Source organism: Rhinolophus hipposideros (genome assembly GCF_964194185.1).
Source record: "Rhinolophus hipposideros genome assembly, chromosome: 19".
Classification (NCBI taxonomy): domain Eukaryota; kingdom Metazoa; phylum Chordata; class Mammalia; order Chiroptera; family Rhinolophidae; genus Rhinolophus; species Rhinolophus hipposideros.
The window spans coordinates 30,540,729-30,554,108 of record NC_138065.1 but is presented as its reverse complement, the minus strand read 5'-3'; the positions used below and the strand labels follow the sequence as shown (position 1 = coordinate 30,554,108).

General features: G+C 43.3%; 2 protein-coding genes across 8 annotated transcripts in view; both read left to right on the top strand.

Annotated features, from left to right (window-relative positions):
- Positions 1–2,739: 2,739 nt before the first annotated feature.
- Positions 2,740–3,960, top strand: LOC308487667 (large ribosomal subunit protein eL18-like; the record flags this gene model as incomplete). The annotated part of the gene is given in 3 exon segments (XM_081026187.1): positions 2,740–3,039; positions 3,042–3,419; positions 3,866–3,960. Coding segments are annotated over 3 exon segments (720 nt in total). The 5' UTR covers positions 2,740–2,792.
- A 4,021-nt stretch (positions 3,961–7,981) lies between these two features.
- The window catches only part of RBBP5 (RB binding protein 5, histone lysine methyltransferase complex subunit), a 29,889-nt gene continuing 24,490 nt past the window's right edge, over positions 7,982–13,380 (top strand). For 5 of the 7 annotated variants that reach the window (XM_081026491.1, XM_081026494.1, XM_081026495.1 and 2 more), the window contains exon 1: positions 7,982–8,170. In XM_081026491.1, the coding sequence (XP_080882617.1) occupies positions 8,152–8,170 (19 nt within the window). In that variant the 5' untranslated portion in view covers positions 7,982–8,151. The remainder of the gene's footprint in view (positions 8,171–13,380) is intronic. The other 2 variants (XM_081026493.1, XM_081026496.1) reach the window with 2 other exon arrangements.

Genomic DNA, 13,380 nt, shown 5'->3' with positions numbered 1-13,380 from the left:
ACTCTTCCACCACAGCCTGGGACTTTATGCATCACTACTAAAAACTGCAAGGGACTTGTGCATTGGACTCCTCTGTCTGGGCGCCTGAGGATTAAGAAATTGCTCTTTTCAGGTTAGGATTCTGTTAATTAAATGGATTAATGAGGTATGGGTAACCTTCAGAAAGGGAACAAGAGTTCTTGGGGCAGCCGGTTGGCTCGGTTAGAGCACAGTGTTCATAACACCAACGTCGCGGGTTCCATTCCCACGTGGGCCAGTGAGCTGCGCCCTCCACAACTAGATTGAAGACAACTTGGGATCATCCTGGTGGCTCAGGTGGTTGGAGCGCCCTGTGCCTAATGCCCGAGGTCACTGGTTCGATTCCCCAGTGAGCTCCGCCCTCTACAGCCAAGATTGTGGAGCTTGGCTGTGGAGTGCTGCCAGGAGTGGCCTGCAGCCAGCGGGAGCAGTCCCGAGGGGGGGGGGGGGCAGAGTGCTATGAGCTGCTGTGAGCAAGGCTCTTAATACCAGCATGGGCCAGGGCGCTGTGTCCTACACAGCTAGACTGAGAAACGACAGCTTGAACCAGAGGGTGGGGGCAGGCGGAAGAAGGGGAAAAAAAATAAAAGAAAACCACAACTTGACTTGGAGCTGAGCTGCGCCCTCCACAACTAGGTTGGAAAAACAATGACTTGGCTTGGAGCTGATGGGTTCTGGAAAAACACACTATTTCCCCATAAAAATTTAAAACAAAAACCCCCCAAAACCCCAAGAGTTCTTCAGTTAATCAGTTGAGGGGAGAAACAAAGAGGAAACAGATATGGTGGATCAAATCGCAAACTAGCTAAGTCTAACTGCATTATTGATTTACCAAATTTCACCCTTACATAACTGATAATAGTGGTATTCGTAGGGAGAGAACTTCCAACTTCCAGTGTATTGAATTTCTGTTACTGTATTGTTCATCTGCTATGAACATCTATTTTTTCTCATGATTTAAGAAAATGAAGGAAATGGCTAATTTAGGAGAAAAGAAATATGTATTGGAAATATATCAGGGGCTCACAAAATCAACAGGAACCTGGAAGATCAGGCTTACAGAATCAGAGGGTTGGAACCAGGGTAGATCTGCAGGCTACTGCAAAGACCTCACTATGGCTGTGAAGAACCGTCGTCACTCCCTCATAAGTTGGCAGCGAGGGAGAAGTTTCTCAGCTGGCCCAGCATAGCTCCCAGACCCATTTCCTAGTTGTATTGGTTCACAACTGGAAGACTCTATCCAACTCCAGATTCCATGATGAAAAACTGGGACCTAGATTTTCCTTCTCACTAAAAACTGTATTCAGTGGAGGAGATATAATTCCTAAAAGGTAATCAAAGAGCAGTTACAAAAGGGCCTAAATTCGGGACAGGTCCCAGGTGACAGATGTCCACTACAGTTCACTTGTGCTGATGGACACCCACACCCACACCCACACCCACCCTTCTGGCTCTACTTGGAGGTAAGGTCATGAAAGTAGATTTATAGATTGGAGCTGGTGCATAGAAGGGTCACAACTAGGTCTCTTGGAAGGACAATTTAAAATCTCTGGAGTTTTTTTCATCATAAGAAAACTCCCTTGGCTTCTATTTCCTTTCTTTTCTCTTCCTTGTTTTCTCAACATGGCTTCCCAATGAAATGAATCAAAGATACTCAAGTGTCTTAAGAATATGCTAAATCAGAGTCTTTCTATGTGTGTAACCCTGGAGTTGAAAAGGCAACATATGGGGAAATGCCAGGTTCAACATGAAGTCACAGGCTCTGAAAATAAAGGGAGCTGCTCCAGGTTCCAAGCTGGGAATGTGGAGAAACAATACAGAGTTCATCTGAGACATTTTACTAAGCAGGATTTGCTTACAGTTTTTAAAGGTTATCACTTACTATTTGATACCTGTAAAAAAGCATATGTAACATCCTTGTAAATTTTCATATATATACATAGGTGTGGGTGTATAAACACTACCGTAGTTTCGAAGCCCCTGTGTGCTCTTCCCAGATGCCAACCCTTGGCCTCTTGCACATTATTCTTGTGCTTTAAAAAAAAGTTTTTCCAAATATACATGTACCCTAAACAATATATAACTTGGTTTTGCATGTTCTTGAACTTTATAAAAATAGCTTTACCTGTATTTAGTCTTCTACAATTTTCTCTTTTTACTCATTATGTCTCTGACTTTTATCCAAGCTAATTTGTCGTCACTGTAGTACATTTCTTTTCATTGCAGTATATGATTCTAATATGTGAATATATTGCAATTTACCCATTCTCTTTTTATTTCTCAGGGAACCAACCTTTGGTTTGTTTCTTTCATTGTACCTGTGTTTTCTATTTTATTAATTTCTGTACTTGTCTTATCTTCTTTGTTCTCCTTTTTTAGAGCTATTCCATTGGCCATTGTTTTCTCCCCATCTTCTTAAGTTGGATGCTTAGCTCATGAATTTTCAACCTTTCTTCTTTTCTAACATAAACACTTAAGTTCAAAACTTCCCTTTAAAGACAACTACTGCTGCATCTCCGTAAGTTTTAGTATGTAACATTTTTGTTATTGTTCAGTTTTAAGTGTTTCCTAATTGCCATTGTGATTTCTTCTTTGCCCTGAGTTTTACACAGGTATATTTTTAAATTTCCAAGTGTGAGGATAAATTCCTTTATGTTTTGGTTAATGATTTATAACAATTACATTGTGGACAGAGAACATGGTCTATATGATGCCAGTTTAAAAAAAAAATCTGGGTTCTCTCTTTCCGGACCTGTGGAGCAGGAGGCGCCATCATGGGAGTCGACATCCGTCACAACAAAGACAGAAAGGTTCGGCGCAAGGAGCCCAAGAGCCAGGACATCTACCTAAGGCTGTTGGTCAAGCTATACAGGTTTCTGGCCAGACGAACCAACTCCACCTTCAACCAGGTGGTATTGAGGAGATTGTTCATGAGTCGCACCAACCGGCCACCATTGTCCCTTTCTCGGATGATCCGTAAAATGAAGCTTCCTGGTCGGGAGGGCAAAACTGCTGTGGTTGTAAGACTATAACCGATGATGTGCGTATCCAGGAGGTCCCCAAACTGAAGGTGTGTGCACTTCGTGTGAGCAGTCGTGCCCGGAGCCGCATTCTCAAGGCTGGGGGCAAGATCCTCACCTTCGACCAGCTGGCCCTGGACTCCCCCAAGGGCTCTGGCACAGTCCTGCTGTCTGGTCCTCGCAAGGGCCGAGAGGTGTACAGGCATTTCGGCAAGGCCCCTGGAACTCCGCACAGCCACACCAAACCCTACGTGCGCTCCAAGGGCCGGAAGTTTGAGCGCGCCAGAGGCCGAAGGGCCAGCCGTGGCTACAAAGGCCCAGATCCTGCCTTGTTATTAAAAAGCTTTTGGAAGCTGAAAAAAAAAAAAAAAAAAAAAATCTGTTGGAACTTGCTTCATAGGCTAGCTCATGGTGAATTTTTATGTTTTAAGTGTACATGAAAATAATGGGTATTTTCATTACTTTTTATGATTAACTGATGAAAATCCATTTTTCTTTGTGAGATTGTAAACAACATGAAGGCAGACGCTATTCTATTTTGTTTAGTGTCTAGCACACAATGAGGATTATGCTGAATGCTCCCTCTTTGTCTCTCCAAATCCACTTTCATCGCTCTGTCTAGCCCTGTGCCCTAGCACGCTGGCCTCTGTGGACCACATCTTTTGCTCTGGGGCTTCCAGTTAGGTTCAGCTGCACTCGTGGGAGTCTGAACGGTGGCAGGAGAGTTGGGGAAATTTTTTACACTGGCTTACTTCCAGCTGGGGGGGTTGGCAATGCCTGCCGTTTCCCTGAAGGTCGCAACTCCTGTCTGTGGCTCTCTCCAATAGCTACAGCTCTCGTGATGCAGATCCCACTCAGCACTCTTCCCTTTATTCCATCAAGCCAAGGAGCTTCCCACTGCTACCGGTCCTACGATGCTTAGTTGGTTTCCCATAACCTTGCTTACAGTTTTTAAATAGCCCCTTCATTAAACTTTCTTCAGTTCCCCTTTCTGAGTACGGCATCTCTGGACAGAACCATGATTGATACAGCAGCATAATGAATATTTGTTTCACAAATTATGTGAAAACGTACAAATTTGAGCAGAGTAAGAAAGAACCTGGTGTTTGGGGAACCGGGAGTTCAATAAGGCTGAAGAGTAGAGACAAGGGGACACTAGGGAGAAATAAGACTAGAAAGATTGGCAGGGGCCAAGTCATGAGGAACCCTGTAGGCCATGTATGATGTTTTTCTAGACCTAGCTCCCTGAGAAGCAGACTCTGAGAGATATTTACATGTAGGACGTTTACTGGGGAGATCTCTAGACCTTTCAGGATTAAAACCTTAGACAGGTGAAGGAAGCGTGAATAAGCAGAGGAGAATTTAGAGTGCAATGAAGTTGCAAAGGAGGCCTCCGCCGAGGATGCTGCTGAATGCTCGCAAGTAGTGGGCTGGGGGCGGGGGAGGGACCAGCTAGGTTGGGGTTTCCCTGAAGGGTAACTTTGATAATGGGCTGCATTTCAATGACTGCACCAAGAAGGGGTTGGCTCCATGAAGCAGAAGACACTGTGATGGTGGACGAGTTAAAGGAAAAAAAGTATTCAGTGACAATTGTTAAAAATGTAAGAAAGACTTTATTCGGGATCATCTGTTAGGCCAGGAGCAGAAACCGCTTTAGGCCCGGAGAAACCGCCCAGAATGTGCTAAATAGAAACCATCTTATCTTAGAAGCCATCTTGTCTGCTCCCTGCTTGCTTGTACCTGCTGGCTTGTATTTTTCTCACAGGAGCCCAGGATCAACGGACCTGAACATTCTCGGACAATGGGCAACAGCATGGGAACCAGGATATGGAGCAAGAGGACATGGCCACACCCCAAAACCCTCAGTTGCGATGAACAAAGCCACAAAAAGCCCCTGAAGAATTGAAAAGGAACAGCCTTGTTTACCTCTCCTTATAAAATTCCATACCCCTCTTGCTCGGAGAGGTTATGATCTTTTCTAACCTGACCTCCCGCAGCTGAAACATGCCAAATAAATTTTAATAGACCAATTTTGGTCTCCCGTGACTCATTCCTCCGGCCAGGCCTAACACTATCATGATAAGTATAAGGACTGTTGCAGTGGGATTTTATACTGGGGAGACAAATGGGGCTCAACTCTGAACACAGTGTGGGCAAGTTGGAATTTAGAGCCAAGAAGTAGAGTGAGGGTTAATGGATGGAAAATTACTAAGAGGAAACAGGGGGTAAGAAGGATTCTGGATAAAAAAAACCTAACAGGATTCTTCTTGAAGACAGGCCAGGGTGATCATACATCTTCTGGTTCTGGGGTAGGAACCTGATCGAATATCGAGGGAAGTGTGGTTCTGGTTAAACTGACTTAGCAGGGGTCTTGCTAAAACTAGATTTCACAAAGAAGTGTGCAGATGGGCCTGGGAGAAGTTGCAGGAACCTGACTAAAGTTTGGTCAAGTAAAGAATCTTTGTCAAGCCTCATTCAGATGGATTTGAGGACATTTCTGTTGGAGGATGGCAGGTTTCCTGGGGAGGCTTCTGTCTCTCACACTGTGGCCTGGGACCACCACTGAGTTCCTGAGGCTGAAGAGAAGTCCCCCATGAGAGGGGAAAGGAGGCTGCTCCTCAGCCCCCCAACCCCATTAGATGTGTTTTATAGAGAACATGGACATCAATGAGGAAGGTGAGGCAGGGCTGCAGGAAGCCAGTGAGGGCGGCAGAAGAAAATGGAGGAGGGGGCAGAGGGCAGTATGGAGAGGAAAGAGGTATAAATAGGCATCCCTGCTGCCCCATCACTCCCAAGTGGAGACCCTGGAACAAGTTTTCTGACTTCCAGGTAACGGAAGGGGAGCTAGAGCTGCAGAAAGAGCTGCAAAAGGCCTGCAGGCTAAAACAGCTGCAGCAGCTCAAAGACAATGGTGAGTAGGTGAGGGACAATCTCATGACTTGATACAACATTGAACATTGGTTAGGTTAGCTTTGTTCAAAAGGGTGTCCGTAATACCTTTCAAATTTTATGCCCACATTGGGCTCATTTGTAATTTGGATTCTTTTTCATTTGTTTTATTTACGGGCATAAAGTTGTGTATGTGTTGTGGCTTTAAATTTTTATTTTTTGGCTTAACATCATGTTATTCACAGGTTTCCAGGTTTTTACAGCATCTACAGCATTCTGCACCGTCACAGTTAGAGTTTTAATGTGACCTTTCCTCCAATCCTCTCTCCCTTCTTCCTTTTCTCCCATGTTAGTGAGTTACTACTGCATTCCGGGCCCTGTTCTTGATGCTGGGGATACAATGGAGAAACAGAAAGTCCCTCTCGGAACTTATTTTCCAAAGGCAGTTATAAAATAACATAGAAACACATCAGAGAATAAGTTAATTCCAGAAAAGAGGTAAATGCCTTTGGAAGACAATAAAACAAGATGGAGGATAATAAAAGGTGGCATTTTAAATTAGGTGGTAAGGACATGACTCTATGAAGAAGTGACATTTAAGCTGAAAAAATGAGTAATATTTAATAAACTATACAAAAGAGGAGGGCTAGAGAGAGAAAGGGAAATTGGATGTTCTAGGCAGTAGGAGCAATAAAAACTCTAAATGAGAATAACTGTTTTTATGAAGCACGAAAGTCAAGGTGGCTGAAGCCCAGAGGGCCAGAGAGAGAGTAGCCCGAGGGTGAGACAGGAGAGAAGCTGAGATCGGTTTACAATGGGCTGTGACAGCTTGGGGAAGGATTTTAGATTTCATTCCTAGTGCAGTGAGAAACCACTGGAGCAGAGGAATGACATACCTATGTTCTTATTTTGTTTATTTGTTGGCAGTTTTATAAGTTTATTTGACAATTGGCAGTTAGTTCTCATCTACATCAACTCTTTATAGATTTTTGAAAGCGGTGACAGATGCATGGGTAACCAATGTATAGAGCTAGTTCAGTGAATCTTCATCCTCGTTACGCTTCCTGGACAACTGCACCCGGACACGGTCGGGACACTCCTTCTTCCTCTGGCCCGGACGGCCTTGTGGGTCTGGTGTCCAGGCGCACATCTGGGGTTCCCACCTCCTTCGGGGCAAATTTCCAGAACTCTGAGCGCCCGAGGGGCACGCTTCTTGCAACCCATTCCACGGGTGCTCGTGCGCGCGTAATCCTGTAAACACTACTATCACCCCCATTCTTCATTTAAGAAAGGCACAGAGGATAAAATGTTGCCCAAAGGGCGGAGCTGGGATTACTGGTATTAAATCTACATAGGGGACTAGCTCCAGTCCTGTTTTGCAGGAGCCGACGCCGTTGTTTGCTTTTTGTGAGAGCCCACAGCATCCAGAGTGAAGCTTGTTTATACAGAATTTGCTACTTGGTTAGTTACGATCAACTGGCCTTCTCTAAGTGCTTCGCTTATCTCATCACAAGCCTGCCTGACTAAGCTAAAGGAAACAGCCCACCTCTCACTCCAATTTATTTTCAGTGTCCTGGTCATCACTCACAAATGCCATGGTACATTTCTGTGGGATCAATGGCATATCTTTACAAACGTCAAGTAATCTCCACGAGACTCAGACAGATACACGGTAGCTAGCTAGCCCCATATATACAGGTGAGTACGCGCCTTAAAAACAGCTCCGCTCCACACCTGAGCACTGGGGACTGACGTTTCCCGCTTTCGTCAGTACTATTTGCCCGGAACTCTTCTTGCCGGTTCTGATGCAGCCCGCCGGGACAACGCCGCCGAACACACACCGCAGCAAGCACAAGTAGTTTAACTGAATGCCTGAACTTTCTAGGTCACTTAGATGTCCTGGGAGAAAATGGCCTCAAATTCTTGCACGTTTTAAAGCATGAAGTGAGGATAACATTGTTATCTCTTAATAAGTATCATAATCAAATGATTTCGAGAGAATTTGTTCTTCTTTTTGGTTAGGCATATATGTGGACAGCCCACTGGAAACGAACGAGGAAGGCGGGGGAAGAAAGCGGAAGCCGCGGGGTCTTCTAAACTAGAAAGTCTCGGGAGGTAGCGGCAGGCTATTTGCGGCAACTCCCTCTTTAGACGCAGTCTTAGAAGCAGGTGGGGGAAAGGTATCGTCACTGGAGCTGAGACCCGGCGGGCAGAGTCCTCAGGGATGAACCTCGAGTTGCTGGGTGAGGAGAGCGTGGCTGCGTCTTAGAGGCTCTTTTAGTCCCGGAACGTAGGGAATCGCGGCGGGAGGGGACTCCGGCTGCAGCCTTAGGTGCCTGGGTCTGCGGTGCAGCACTTGCGCTCCTGAGATGTACGTAGTAGCAGCAGGAGGAGAAAGCTCAGTTTCTGCTGAAGCGGAATGCATCGCCTTTCCCAAGGCTGCTTTCTGATCGTGGTGGAGCGACAGGGATAGTTTGTGACTTAGTTTAAATGACAAGGATCACAGGAGCCGAAGTAGCCCAGAGTAGGCAGGACCAGAGTTACTGGAGAAGAAGGAATCTGGGAAGTGAGGCTCGAGGTGAAGCTTTGAAGACTTGTCAGGGGTTTGGGTGCCTGAACAGGCCAAATCTTTTTGTAGAAACGCGGGATGCCAAAGGAGGGGAACTGGGAGGTCTCCTAGTTGAAGTCCCGCTTGGGCAGATGTAAGAAAGTCTCGCAGTTGTGAGTCATCAGACAAGTAAATGGCGTCGTTGGCACTGGAATGCAGTTATCTTGACTTCCTCTGTAAGCCCCTGAACTACCCGGGATAGTGTGTAAAATACCGAGGTGTGACTTACGGGGGCAGCCTTCCCTCGCTCTCTCTCTGAGTCACCTCCTCCCTGCCCTTTGCCTAAGTCCTTTAAAAATTAGGTTCTTTTTTCTAGGCCTTCGTTACGTGTGTAGCATGGTAGCGCAGGGATAGCTGAAAATTTTCCAGAACTAAATGATTTGCTGTCTTTAATGGCTATGTTTCTCTTTAAAAAAAAAAAATAATCCAGAAGGCTCATTTGACTGTCCAAAAGGCTACAAAGATATTTAGGAAATGGTCTTTACCTTTAAGGAGCTTTTTCTTATGCAGGGGAATTAAGTGATATGTAAATATCCATAATGTGTGAACCTAGGCAGGCATTTAAGAGTCATTACCAAGTGATAAGAACATTTAGAAGATGGAATGACTACCTTTGGGGCGGGGGAAGAAAGGTAATCAAGAACTGAAAGCCTGTAGAGGAGTTGGAGTTTTAGTGGACATTTAACATGAAGATACAGGGAGGAGTGCTTACTGGGAGTATATTTGATTTAAGACGTCAGTGAGGAAGACGTAAAGAGTTTCCCTGCTTGGCCAGGTTGCGGGTACTGTGAATACAGAGGAGGCCAAGAGATGGGGCTGGTGCCTTCAATTTTGTGGAGGCTGTTGACTGCCCAGCTGAAGAGTTTGTGCTTTTTAAGGAAGGAAGGGCAGATGCATTGAAGGGTTTTGACCTGGCAAGTAACTCAATCAGAACTACGGAGCTATGGTTTTTAAAAAAGATTGATCTGACAACATTGTTTAGTTGGGTGTTGGAGGGTGTGAAACCATTTTAGAAGGCTAGAGTAGGTGAGTGATAAAGGAGGTCTGAGCTAGGAAATAGAAAAGACATTGAGGAGGCAGAGTTGATAGAATTTGAGAATTGATTGCATGTGGTGGTGAAGAGTGAAGTGAAAAATGATGGGAACCAATAGTGGTACTACTGATAGACGTTTTAGGACATTGGTAAAAGACAGCATTGGGTATGTTGAGTGTGGATTTGGGGTTCAGGAGAGGTTTGGATTTATGAGAGTTGTTATCCTCCTACAGGTGAGCTAATTGAAACCTGTATAGATGACTAAGGGAGAAAGTGGGAGGGGTGGAAAAGAAAACTGCTGAGGATAGAATCTTGGACAATTACCTATATTTAAGGAATAAGAGGAAGAACAAATGATAATAAATTAACAGTTATATAGTACTTACTATGAGCTGGGCATATTTTTGATTGCTTTCCATGTATTTATCCATGTAGAGGGAGAAAGAATATGCAGGTTGGTGTGGTGTCTTCCATAGAAGCCAACTGTAGAGTAGTTGAGGCTGAAAGCTGAGAAAGAAAGGCTGCTCTGTTAAGTCCGTGGGCAGCTTGGGGCCCCTCAGCAACTGGAGCGGAAACCAGATTACAGTGATTTTAGGAAGCTGTGGGAGACAAAATGGAAGGAAAGGATTGACCTTCATTTTTAAAAACTAAAGCAGAGTCATGGGAAAGGTGGTTTTTAATTATACAGAAGATTCATGAGCGTGAAACTTAGGAAGGTTAGACAATTTAAAAGAACATTGTATAAGTATAATATGGAACCATATAAATGAGTGCATTATGGGAATCCAGCTGAAAGAGCAATTGTGCTTTGTTGGGGTTGGCAGTAGAATTTGGGGATGATTTTACGGAGGAAGTGCCATTTAATCCAGACAGTTAAAAATGGAGTAGGAATTTTCCAGAGGGACAAGTTGGAGAGGTAATGACCAATGCAAAGTACATAGGGGCAAATGTTCTGAGGGCATGAACGTGTGTGGTATGTTCAGGATATGGTTGGTACTCTACAGTGGTGCTCAGGGCAGGTTATGTGAGGTGCTGATGGGGAGTTGGCCAAAGATAAATTGGAAAATACTGGTTGAGGTCAGATTGAAAATGCTCTTTAAAATGATACTTACACGTTTAATGTATTGTTTAGCAAGGAGGTCTTTTAACAGGTAGGTGACATCATGAGATCTGGGGTTTAGACAGTTGGCTGTGGCAGCTTTGTGAAGGGTTGATGAATGAGGCAAGACTGGAGCCTAGGAAATGTAGCAGTTACGGTAGTGGTGGCATTGGATGGGGTGATGGATCATTTATCTAGATACCTGCAAGTTGCATTTCTCTAAAAGAAATTCCACCAACAGTGTCATCACTTGTTAGATTGGGGAAACAGAATGGAAACTAGTACTCTGGATCTAACTGTTACAATAGGGAGGAATTGGTTGGCAAGTAGGAAATAAATAATAGGACCATTGGGAGAAAAGGTCCATAAAGTTGAGTTGATAATCATGATCATGATTATCATAACCATGATAATCAAGTCTGTAAGAAGGGGGATGTTCAGCAATTTAGAGAATAGACATTACCTCGTGTCATGAGACTGGGAGGCAGAAGGCCTGAAAGGCCTGGAAAGCTAAACAGTAGTTTGGAGAAAGGATCCTAATAGGGAAAAAAGGAGGAGGCACTTGAAGAAACTAAAGTGATTGCACTGAAAGCAACGTAAACTCAGATTCTGAAAAGGCAGCAGTGAATTCTTGGTGTCGTTGATAGGCTCTGTGATTTTAAGCAAAAGTAGAATGAAACCAATTTTATCACGGGCTGATTGATACAGACAAGTTAAATTCCTACAGCAGCTCATCAACATTATAATGAAATGGCGTTGAATGAAATGTTAAGGACCTGCTGTACAAAGAAGGGCATACAGCAGAAGGTGAACGTGTGAGGGTAGCACAGGCTTTGAAGAATAGTGTCAGAAAATCTAATGTGATTGGAGGCCAAGATTGTAAAAAAGAGGCAACTAGAAAGGGTTTAACATTACATGGAATGTGAAGAGGCAAGAAGTTTTCTGCTTGGTTGGGCTGGATGGTATAATTCCAAAAGTATTCAGGCAACACTCAACAAATATCTGGGGTGCCTATATATGAGCTTTATAGGCAAAGGGAAATTGGAATGCTTAACTTTTCTTTGCCTTCTCTGGAGCAAAGGATGATTTTTTGGAACAAAAAAAGTAAACATTAGTTAGTGCCAAGATAAGCCCTCGGTGGGTAGAGAGTTTAGGGAGGTCACTTAACTCAATTCTCTTGGTTGAATTACATTTCTTGGCCCTGAGGGAGCTTACATAGCCCTGAGAATAACTTGGTCATCTTTGAGATTTGGGGAGAAAAAGGAAGACTTGCTGAAAGAATAGGAGATGGACGAATTCTGAATCTTAATAAAGGGAAGGTGTATTTTGCAAATCATAGACTGGTAACCTTGAGGTCAAATTTGGGCAAGATAGTATGGTTTCTGGGTCAGGCCCCAATTTTGCCAGTTTTTAACTGTGAACTTGGGAAGTGACTTAAACCTTTTAGCCCAACTTTTTTCATCTGTGAGTGGATTGAGTGAGATAACATAAAGATGGATTTAGTGCAGAGTCTGACACATAAGCATGAAATACGCTGTAGCTGCTAAAGATAAATGCAGATTTGAGCACTTCAAACAAATGGTGAGCTAGTGGGGTTTTAAGCCTGGAAAGCTCATTTAGGTTCTTTAATTTCATGCTTTTTTAATTAACAAATATAATACATATTTATCACAATAGTGGACACAATACAAATATGCATGCAGAAAAATTATCTTTCTCCCTTTCTCCAAATGACAAATGTCTAGTGATAACTGTCTAGAGTTTATTCTTTTGTACCCTTTTCCTTGCTCTTATGCATTTCAACATATGTGTTGTAAGGGCTTTGTTTTTGTTTTTTCTCAGATATAGAATTTTTTTTATATACAGTATTTATAACTTTCTTTTTATTTTATTTTAATTTTTTATTGGGGAACAGTGTGTTTCTCCAGGGCCCATCGGGCCCATCTGCCCCAAGTTGTTGTCCTTCAATCTAGTGAAGGGCGCAGCTCAGTTCCAAGTCCAGTCGCTGTTTTCAATCTTTAGTTGAAGGGGGCGCAGCCCACCATCTCGCGTGGGAATTGAACCTGCAACCTTGTTGTTAAGAATTCGCACTCTAACCAGCTGACACATCCGGCCGCCCCTCCAGAAGCTCAATGGCAGCTCATTGTCTTCAATCTACCCTCTTTCCTAGAAAATAAGACCTAGCCGGACAATCAGCTCTAATGCTGATTTTGGAGCAAAAATCGATATAAGACCCGGTCTTACTCATACTTACTGTCTTTTCTTTTTGGTTGTTTTCTTTCCTTGTTGATGTATAAGCATGCTTTATGATATAGATATCAACTCTTATCAGTCATCTGCATTGCACATTTTTTTCTAAATCTTGACTGTATATGCAAAATGTTAATTTTTATGTAATCAAATAGATTTTTCTTTTGCTTTTCCTTACTTGGTTTAGGTTTTACCCACCCTAGATTATGCGTGTAGTCTCCTAGATTTTCTTCTAAGATTTTTTTTTAAATAACATTAGATTACCTGAAACTCATTTTTATACATGACGAGAAATTGTATCTTTTTTTCTTACACATGGATAGTCGGTTGTCTTTGTTGTATGTGTTGGCTTTATAAAAACTTAATCCCTGTATAATAAATAAATTTCCCACTAAATTGAAATGCCACCATTACCATGTATCAGCGATATTTACAGTACATTTAGAAACAAAATGTAAATTTG